At 41.5% G+C, this 10,773-nt stretch overlaps 1 protein-coding gene across 1 annotated transcript in view; it reads right to left on the bottom strand.

Moving 5' to 3' along the window:
- The window catches only part of bcas3 (BCAS3 microtubule associated cell migration factor), a 312,552-nt gene that overhangs the window by 30,223 nt on the left and 271,556 nt on the right, over positions 1–10,773 (bottom strand). The window contains exon 23 of the mRNA XM_032508209.1: positions 3,439–3,615. Within this exon, the coding sequence (XP_032364100.1) occupies positions 3,439–3,615 (177 nt within the window). The remainder of the gene's footprint in view (positions 1–3,438; positions 3,616–10,773) is intronic.

Genomic DNA, 10,773 nt, shown 5'->3' with positions numbered 1-10,773 from the left:
TTTACCCTGCAGAGATCTGAGGAGCAGATAACTATAGACTTCATGAATTGGCCGGAGTTTAAAATGCCAACATAAAGAAACATAAGGTGATGGACATCTGGCCGAAATGAAAGACATCCGGCGGAATTTCCTGCCAGCAGAGCAATCCCCAAAGTGGAACGTCGTTGATATAGACTAACCAGGTGTCTGCATCTCAGCTTTTGAATGAGCTGATTCTAAAAAAGACAGACCAGAGCCTCAATGATCCTGCTCATCCTCTCCATCTCAAATACAGAAGCAATAGCCGGTCAAACAACGGCTAGATTCAGACAATCATTTGTGCCTAAAGCAATTAGACTGCACAAGGAAAGAAACTGGTGTTTTAAAAATAGTGATTTTGATGCTATCATAGAAGTGCCCCTAGCACACCCATTCAAAAGGCCATTTGACCAAAAATGGAGATACGGTAAATTGTAAAAGTGGTGCTTCCGTCCTAATTATGCTTTTAAACTAAAGTTTGAACTGGGTACATTCACAAAAACACCCTAGGTTGCATTTTGGTGAGAGTTCCACTTTAATAAGCAGTTTTCACATAAACTGTTTAGGATTTCTTTAATTTATAGATTTTGGTTTACAATTGTACTCTAACAGTACTCTAAAACAGCATTTAGACCACCATGAGACACTGAAACCTGGACTGCAGATGGAAATTAGCCCTCGGGCTACAATCTGACACATTTACGTGTACTGTTGTGCTTGTTCATCAATGTGCATTGTCCTGAATTAATAAAATCAGATCAGATCAGTTTGTCCAAACTACAAAAAAACATTTTTCTCACTTAACCCTAGTGGGATGTAGACGTGCAGATAGTTTGGTTTTATTAGTCCCGGATTATATATATATATATATATATATATATATGTATGTCTCTGAGACTTTGGCCTCCACTCCAAAGCATGTGAATGGTATTTTATTTGCGGTGATAACAGCGATATGACATTGAAAAAGACAATAGCAACTTTCCGTCCAGAATAATTGTCACCTTGACATGACTTTAATCCGTGACATGCACAGAATACAACAGTTTTCATAGGGACCATTTCTTAAATAGAACGTGGGTCCAGTGAAGTTTTGACAGAAAGATGGGAGATCTTTAGATCTGGGCAAAAAAAACAACCTACAATGATATCGGCATGGCTGGATACCACTAAAGGTAAGAGAGAAAATGCAGTATGTTTTTTTTTTTTTTTTTTTTTAAACTGGGGTGAAGCAACCCTTCAAGCTCTTCAAGGATTAGTTCTTTAATAAACATGTCATCAAACAAACTTTACCCATCCTTCATACTGTAACCGAAAGGGACAACGCTGACCCAAGCAGGTCCTTTTTATCCCATAAAATCCCAACTCCTGGCAATCTATGGCACTCTCCTCCATACAGCAGACTCAGGGACATTTCCTATGTTGCAGTGCAGAAGTGCTGCACTATTAGATTAGCCTACAGTGACTGAAGCCTCTCTGCCTGTATGTATGAATGGATGGAGGAACCAATAAGTCCATCACATTCCCTGTGGATGATGTCTTCAGCACAGCTCAAGGCGCAGGAAAGTGTGTGTGTATGTGTGTGTGTGTTGGGGTGTGTGTTGTGTGTGTGTGTGTGTGTGTGTGTGTGTGTGTGTGTCATGACTGTATTTTGTTGTTAATGTGATCAGTAATGAATTTGTGGGGGGATGTGATTCAATGGGGGGGACAAGAACAAGAGGAACTGGCTCTAGTGTCCGGGAGTCCTCAAATGTAATCTAATGAAGAAACACAGAGAGGGTGGGTGTGGGGGGCAGCAGTAAAAAAGAGTAATGAGAGAAAGAGGGAGAGAGAGAGAGAGAGAGAGAGGGCTACAAATGAGGTTAAGTCCAAACGGAGAGAGAGAGAGAGAGGAGAGAGAGAGAGAGAGAGAGAGAGAGAGAAAGAGGGGGACTGGACTGGATATGGCTGGGACAGTGGTGGTGGTGGTGTGGGGGTGATAGTCAATGCTAAATCCATTAGGGCCTTGTGACCCCCAACCCCTACCCCCACCCAACACCCTCCCCACCACCACCTCTGTAGGTGAGTAACCCCCCTCACACACATACACTTACACTTACACACACATACACACCACACACACACACACACACTTACTTAAACAAAGGAACTCTTGTTTCACTTAAGGAGGGGGGGGGGGGGAAGAGAAAGAGAGAGCACTGCCACTTCCTAAACGAGTTAACCATTTGGACTGTCAGGGCCAACGGCATGTCTGCTGCACACACACATAGACACAAGGACAGACGCACACACACAAAGGCAGGAAGCCTCAAAGTAAAGAAAGGCATGTGCAGAAATGCCAAAACCTAGCACACACACAAAACCAGAACATCCTAGTAGTATTGAGCTAATCCATGGCTGGACCAAGACCTGGCAGCACTGTATACTGGGTAATGCCACACTGAGGAGGTCAAGCTATCTAACAAGACACAAGATGCCTGCACTGGACACATTTATTGAAGCTACCGGGCGGAATTTCAGGAGCAGGGACACACCTCAACCGCGCTTCTTCCGGCATTCTTATAAATGCTCCATAAATCTTTCCTTCCTCCTGTTTGTAGGGTGCTAACTGTGTCTGCCAGGGAGCTTCAGCGGATTCCCTCCCGAAGCATCCCCACAAGGCAGTCAGCAAACAAAAACTACAAGCAACGTCCCGCTTTGCACACCAATCATCATTTGTTAATAAATTCTTCTTACGTATCTACTTGATGGTGTGGTCCTTTCTATTGAATAAGGAATTATCGGACAGTGACCCAGATCACCAATGTGTTTTTAGCGACTGAAAGTATTCACATTGCTATAAGATCTAATTAAAGTAAAATCATCATGCTCAGGTGCATGAAGCAGCTTAAGAAAATATTTTGCTTTAAAGTTGCACAAACGTATTTACGTTAAGTCACATCTTCTGATATTCCAATAAGATTTACAGCTTTTTCTATCTCACAGAAATGTCTACTGCTCTAAAGAATCCATTCAAGTCTGGTTTCTGTTCAACAAACATCCTTAGAAAGAAGAATATGCCAAAATAGTTGAGGTATTCTCAGCGGGGACTTTTTTATGGATGTACAGGCTGAAAATGTATCAAGAGCAATGTGCGAAATCGGGTAAAACTCCAGGTGCTTTATCTTCTTATATTTATTGCTTCACACTGAACACCATTTTTGGATCAGTAAAATTATTTTCACAAAAAAGAAAGCTTCTCTTCTTGTACCATTTAGCTCCTTTTCTCTGATTTTCAATAACTGCACTGTAAAAAGTTTGAATTAATCTAGATTGGAATAACCTGAAGAGGAGCAACGTCACTGTGGCAATATCAAATAGGAAAGTGGACTGAACATGTGTTCACGTGAAGTGTTTGTGTGTTGTTCATTCTCTACTGACCTGTAGCAGATCCCACTATATCCCTGGAGGGGGACTCAGACATGGCATCGGCAAGTCTCTCCCGGAGGCCTTCGTCGCTGGCGTCCGCTGAGCCGACGTTGTGCCGTGGCACGCCAAAACTCTCCGGCCAGCTACCACATACTTCCAGCAGGGTTACACCCCGCCCGTCAAACGTACCTGCATGCAAAAACCAAACACAGGGTTAAGACTCTTAGGATGCCCAAATAGATTAAGGGGTTCAGAAATATTTGCAGCTGTACCAACTAACTGTCCAATAATCTGATTCACAGAATTGGTATTGGGGTCGACCCTGACAACTGGACTGAATAAAATATATGAAGCCTGATCCATTCCTGATTCTATGATTGATACCTTGGGTGCATGATATGAACTGAGCGATGCAAGCAGAAGAACTTTGGGTTATACCAGTGGTGGAGCTAAGCATATTTACTCAAGTAATGTACTTAAGTATAAATACTTGTTCTTTACTTGAGTATTTTCATTTTTTGCAACTTTATTTGCTTCTATTCCACTACACCTCAGAAGCAAATAATGTACCTTCTATTCCACTACATCTGTCTGACAGCTATAGTTACTTCTTTATTTTGACATAAACACCCACACACCCAAACACACACACACACACACTTGTAAGCACAACACAATCTTCATGCCTGTCAAATCAAATCCACACAGACCTACACTTCGCCTTAATCTTTTCTCCTTTCTGTCTGCCGTAATTTCTGCAATCAGAGCGATCTTGTGCTTTGGAGCCAGAGAGTCTGCAACCTGTGTGTATGTGTGTGTGTGTTTGTGTGTGTGTGTGTGTGTGTGAGTGCATGTGTGTGTTTGTGTGTGACAAGTCAGGCAGGCAGGCAGGCAGACACTAAAACTAGTTTATTCTATTAGTGTGTTCATTTGAATTGGTCACTGTGCCTGCCAGCACTAGGAGGTTATAAAGGCTAAAAGGGATGATTTAGAGGTAATGTAAATAAAATGCACCTGTGACTCAGCACACTAAAAAAAAGAAAACAATACAAACACATGACCTCATGGCTTTAATTGCTGCTCACCATCATCATCACTTCAATTCTGCAGATAAGCATCTCTCTTCTTGTTACTACGCAGATAAATATGTGACAGCCAGCGGGACAGAGAAAACGACATTTTGACAATGACTGTTCTCTGGTGGGAGAACCAGTCAGTGCATTCAGTGCAGATTGGAACTGGGACATATTTAGGGTGGCCACCTTCTCAATTTAATCTGAAGTCAGATTTGGTATCAGGGAAGTCGTGCATTTTATGAGTAGACTGGGTCCGTGCCATTAACCCACCAGAGGGGTCAGTGGGTCATTATTCCTTAAGGAATTTTGTTTAAAAGGTCCAGCAGCCAAATTCTCAATTGTAAGGCATTTATAGATGAAAATCCACATCAATAATCATGGTCAATGATGAATACTTATCGTCGATCAGCACACTTGCCAACCTTCGGACATGATATTCTTAAATATGTGGCAGAGCTTTGCTACACAAAGTTTGAATAATCACAGTATTGTACAATGAATCTAAAAGAACCAAGAAAGGTCTTCTAGGAGTGATCATGTAGAATCTGAATGACATGACTCATATGACATGACATTAATTTCCTTATCAACAAGTCATCAAGTGCTTGGTCCAAATCTAATAATAAAATAAAAGCATTTTTTAAACTTGTTAAAAAAAACTTGAAAGGACGCCTGTTATATACTTACCTCATGTAAACTCTCTATCTTTCTCTGTGTGTCTCTCTCTCTCTCAGACAAGTGGACACAGACACACACACACACAGACACACACACACACACACACACACACACACACACACACACACACACACACACACACACACAGGAATGTTTCTCTAGTGGTCTTGTGGGTATCAGCTAAACCCCAGTGAGAAGGCAGACAGGATGACTTCAAAGGAAAAAGTACAAAAGAGGACATAAGAGATCCTCTTTTCCTGGAAAGACCAGCATCCATGTGTCTGTGTCTGTATCTATGCATGCTGGAAACACAGAATACACGGATGGACATACAGTAGATTGAGGGTGACTGGTAACTGCACAAGAAAAACAGTTTAAAGTATTCAGTTTCTGGCTAGACTAATGGTGCTTTCACTTCCGTAGTTTGGTTTATTTGGTTCATATCAAGGGCAAAGAATTATACATTGTAGCATGTTACAGCTGTTTCTTTTCACCCCACGTTTGTTCTAGTCCAAATCAGTTGAAATGGTGAAACAAACTGTCAGACTGCACGAAATGCAACAACACAAGTCATGTGACAACATTCACATCATTGGCCAAATGTGTCTTTCAACGTATTTACTAAACTGCTCTCTGATTGGTCAGAATTAACATGTGGGGAAATTCTAACAGTACTCCTGGAAAAAAAGCAAAGAGAAGAGAAAAAGTGGGCAGACAATGCGTCGCTTTTACAAGTCCTACTCTGGAGAGTTAACGCCACATGTTGAAGGCAGCCATGGTCATCATAGCACAGCGCAGCTGACTACGGCAGATGGTTTAGTCCAGAAATGTGCAGTACTTCCAACAGTTGGGTCTGTTCGAGGTCAGATCAACGTTACCTTGCATCCAAGCGTACCTTGTTTGGTCCGCTGTTGGTGTGCATCGGAGTGCGATTTCTGCATTCACACCTGCCCAAATGAAGTGCACCAAGGGGGAAAACAAACTCTAGTGCGATTCAGCTGAACTAAATGAGGCAGGTGTGAAAGCCTCCTAAAATATCAGAAACATTTATGATATTTCATTCATAATCATTTATACTGTAGCAAATGATTGAAATCACGTTATTACAATGAATGCAATGAAAGCCTGATTGTATCCATTCTACAAGTCCACCCACATACTAAGACTTGTGGGGGTAGCTTTAAAAAAGTGGATTTAATGACATTTTAAAATTTATAGGCATGTAAAACTTCTGTCAAATTGTCAGCTGGAGGTTTTAGCGCATTATATGTTAGGAACTACAGCCACACTTCACTCGGTAACCCTAAGCTGTGCTGTCCAGATGGGCCTTGACAGCTACAAAATTCAATTCAGCCTTTTCAAAAACACACATATACACACACATCCCAATCATCCAGCATTAAATAGACTATGGTGCAGGACATAGTAACATCATATCACCTCGAAGGCACAGGACTGTTGTTTTACACGCATGCGCACGTGTGCACACACACACACACACACACACACCTTAACAGGCTCTCATGACTGGCTTTGATGGAGGGCCTGCTGGCACTAAAGGGGAATCCTTTGAAAAATCAATCCAACACACACACGGCTGCTTCTGAAGTGCAGCAAAGTTATCAGGAAGCTAAGCCACTGTGTGTGTGAGAGTGAGTGTGTGTGTTTGTATGCTTTTGGAGGTTGGTCAGTGTTATCACAGTAGGGAGCATGGAGGCCCGTGCAGGCTCTCGCCCCAGCATTAGCACCTGTCACCGGCCTGCGGCAGGACTGAGATTGGCCAGGCCTCAGGGTATGTACACACCCCACCACACACACACACACACATACACACACACACACACACACACACACACACACACACACACAGTAGTCTGCTCCCTGATAGCCGGTGAGCTAGGCAGATCAAAGGTTTTGGCAGCGGTGGCTTTTCTGGATGATAAGAGCTTGGCAGAAGGTTAGGAAGAGCTTTATGTTTATCAGACCAGGCTTTGACCAATATGCTTACTTGAAGGCCGATACTGATAGTTTAAGGCTGAAACTACCATTTGCTGATAGTTGGGTTAATGCTCGGCCCAGTTTAATTCTGGAAAATATGAATGAATTTTTCTAATTGGAGTTTAATTTGTTGACATAAATAATGTTCCCAAATGCTTTCCTGTACCTAGAATCATATAGACAAAAAATAAATAGTAAATGAAGGGTAGTTTTTACATGATTTCTTTCATTTGTAACAATATATATAAAGAAAATTAATATTTTCTTATACATGCCCTCAGTACATTAAAGGAGTTATTGGTCACTGTAATCCTTTCTCTTTCCCATTCTGTCTCTGGAGAAACCTCTTCCTAATGTGAAATCCTGATCTGGCTCACAATAATGAAGTCCAATACAACATGCCTGCAACATATCCCACCTTCATAAGGGGTGTAATGTTCAGTTTTTGTTTAAACTGAACAGTTAGCTTGACAGTAGCCCGGTGCGAGATGTTTTGTTTTCTTTCCTGACATGACTCACGGGCCAGAGCTCGTGCACACTCCACGGTCAAGAGCATAAAGCAAAACACTGACCTAATTAGAACCTGTTCTCCCGTTTAACATCCAAATCCCAACAAATGAAGTAAATTGTAAAGTCACACAGCCACAAAACATTTATATATGACGTTACGAAATGAATTGAATCCCACAAAAGGACAATAACATTGAGGCCTTATTTTTAGAATAATATTTAGAATACTTTTTCCATACTTTTAAAACCCAGCCAGCACCCAGGTATATGTCCTTGTCCTTCCAAATGTGTTCACTGACTTTAATCTTTAACTTTAATCTTTTTAATTTCTCTTGAAATCTTTGAAAATGTGACGTTGGCAGGAACAGGATTCAAAACACATGCATTGGATTGCTGTTTTTCTCTCCATCATGTTAAAACCCAGCAGGATTAAAAGCCACTCTCCACCCAGCTGTTCGTCCCCACATACTGGCCCTACTTATCCCTTCAGCCAGTGCTACTTTCCTTAAAGATTTAATCACACTGCGGCGGGATGATGTGTGTGTGTGTGTGTGTGTGTGTGTGTGTGTGTGTGTGTGTATACCCTTACAACAGGGGCTTAGGATGCCGCAGTTGGATGTGAACACATAACATGTGCACCTCTCAAACACATACTAGTATCAGTGCTTTACTGTAATACTGTGGCCATTCATTATGATGATTCCAATCAAAACAGCAGAAAACTAAAAGCCAAAAGCATCAGACAAATTCCAAGGAACAGCAAGAGACTTCTGTTGTTTATGACCAAATTACGAACCGCTCTGTGACCAGTGTAATCCGCGTCATGTCCTGTCTGCTGCACGCTCTACCCAGCGCCACACCTCGCCTAAACCAAACGGGGTATTTCCAGTAAGTGAGAAAGCATCCGACATGTGAGAAAACTCCAGCCTAGAGGGGGCGTAATTCCTCGGACATTTTTATGGAATTTATTTGTGAAAACTACTCAAGAGAGATTTAGGATAAGAACACAAAAATGTTCTTGCATGAGGCCTGTTGAGCCTTGAAGCTATTTCTTGAGGCTCCGGGTGGACCAACACCTTGACCTAAACTTGATTTAGCCTTTTTTTCCATAAAGCTGTTACCCAGTCACACACACACACACAAAGTTCTAAGTCCTCATGCCACTGTTTCTGGGTTACCTGTGCAGTTAAGATGCTAATGCCTGGTTAATGCTAATTCAATTAGGCTTTAGTGCAAGGGGGCTGATCGAACTAATTCCTTTATTATGGGTGCTGTAAAATGTGTAATGGTGCTTGCATGGGTGTGTGTGAGAGAGAGTGTGTACTCATGTTACTGGGAAGGCAGGCACTAAGAAAACAGGAACAGGCTGTTACTAACAAACAGATCGTAAATCAGGTGGGAGTTCAGGTGGGAACTACACTGAGTTATCGGGCACACCTCTAAAATCTAATGTGATCCAATATAGCAGCTTTGCAACAAATTCTGTATTTGTAAAGCTTATATGATGTTCAGGTTTGGTCAAGACTCCACCAGAGAGATGTCAATTCAACTCCATGGTCATTTTGAAGAGTAGTTTGGTGTTACATTGGGCTGCATTTAAATGAGAGGTCCTGGAACCTTCTGTGATTTGCTATTGGAAGACAGTCAAAGGTAAGAATGATCACCATGACAATAAGCTGTTAAAAAACAGATGATGGCAAGGAAACCTAACAAAAAATAAATACTTTTCACAAGGAAAGGCAAGTAGTCAAAGAACATTTTTGACCGATGGTTCATCTGTGTTCAGGAGGCAGTTTTTTTTATACAGGTTTGACAAAAACTATTTATATCATTAATCATTAATTTTTTCCAGCTTCTGAAGTGTGCATGACAAAATGTATGAGAACCACTGGATTAAAGGTACGATGTGGAGCTTTTGACCACTAGTAGGGATATGGAGTAACATTTTTAGGAGTTTTTTTTTGTTTTTAGAATAAAATGTACAAGGACAAACATGCGTGCAAGTGAGTGCCGCAATTTACATCACGCTGTTGGTTTCAAGCTATTCTGGCTGACTGATGGGATGCGACTGCAAACTAAGCAATGCACCAACAAAGGTAATGAAAAAAAAGACAGGTGACAATAAAACATAGATGGATGCACTATTTAAAATATAAAAAGGGGCATTCATGAGGAAAGTAATGTATGATGAAAATAATAAGTGGCATTACGTTTTTTACCAAGTGTATTTGCTACTTTAAATTAGTTGTAGATTAATGTAATATGTTGGAGACTGGGCTGGATCTGAACACATTAAATGTAAAAAAAAAAAATACAATTCTGCCTGTTTTTTGAAGCTGTGGTTAGGGGAAACCTCCATCACATCAGCCTTAGATGGCATTGAAAGGTCATCTTAAACTCAGTACATCAATTGAGTCTTATATACAAGGTACATATACATTCCAGCAAGGTGTCATTGCAGAGTACATTCATTAATTCATACTCAACTGCAATGACACCGCTCACATGTTATATAGATTATTTACAGAAACACACTTTTAATAGCCTTTCACTTTCCCACATACTTCCATGACTCTGCTGTGAACCCCCACTGACATCCCTGCAGGCTGTGTGTGTCTGTATGTGTGTCAGAGAGACAGAGAGCGAGAGAGAGTGTCTCTGATATCCTCAGGGAAACACTGAGAGTGCTAGCTAGCTGGCGGAGTAGGTTTGTGGTGCAGTGTTAGTGTTAATGGAGATGTAAGCTCACAGGATTAGCACCCAAAGGTAGGTATGTGTGTGTGTATGTGTGTTTTCGGCCTTTCTTTCATTACATTAAGGCCACTGCCTCTAAATCATTTAGTCCCTTTGCAGTCTCAGTGGTGTCGGTTAAGTGTTAGTAATCCCCATCAATACCGGGGTCTGCCTTCAGGCACTTTACTCACTACCACACACACACACTAACAAGTGTGCGTGTACACACACCAAAACATATGGCATTCAGATTTGAAGACGCATTAACCTGCATGCAGTTAATTGAAGAAGAGTCCACAGACTACACTGACACACACACACACACACACACACACACACACACACACACACA

This window comes from Etheostoma spectabile, chromosome 3 (genome assembly GCF_008692095.1).
Source record: "Etheostoma spectabile isolate EspeVRDwgs_2016 chromosome 3, UIUC_Espe_1.0, whole genome shotgun sequence".
Lineage (NCBI taxonomy): Eukaryota > Metazoa > Chordata > Actinopteri > Perciformes > Percidae > Etheostoma > Etheostoma spectabile.
This window is presented reverse-complemented; position numbering and strand designations above follow the sequence as displayed.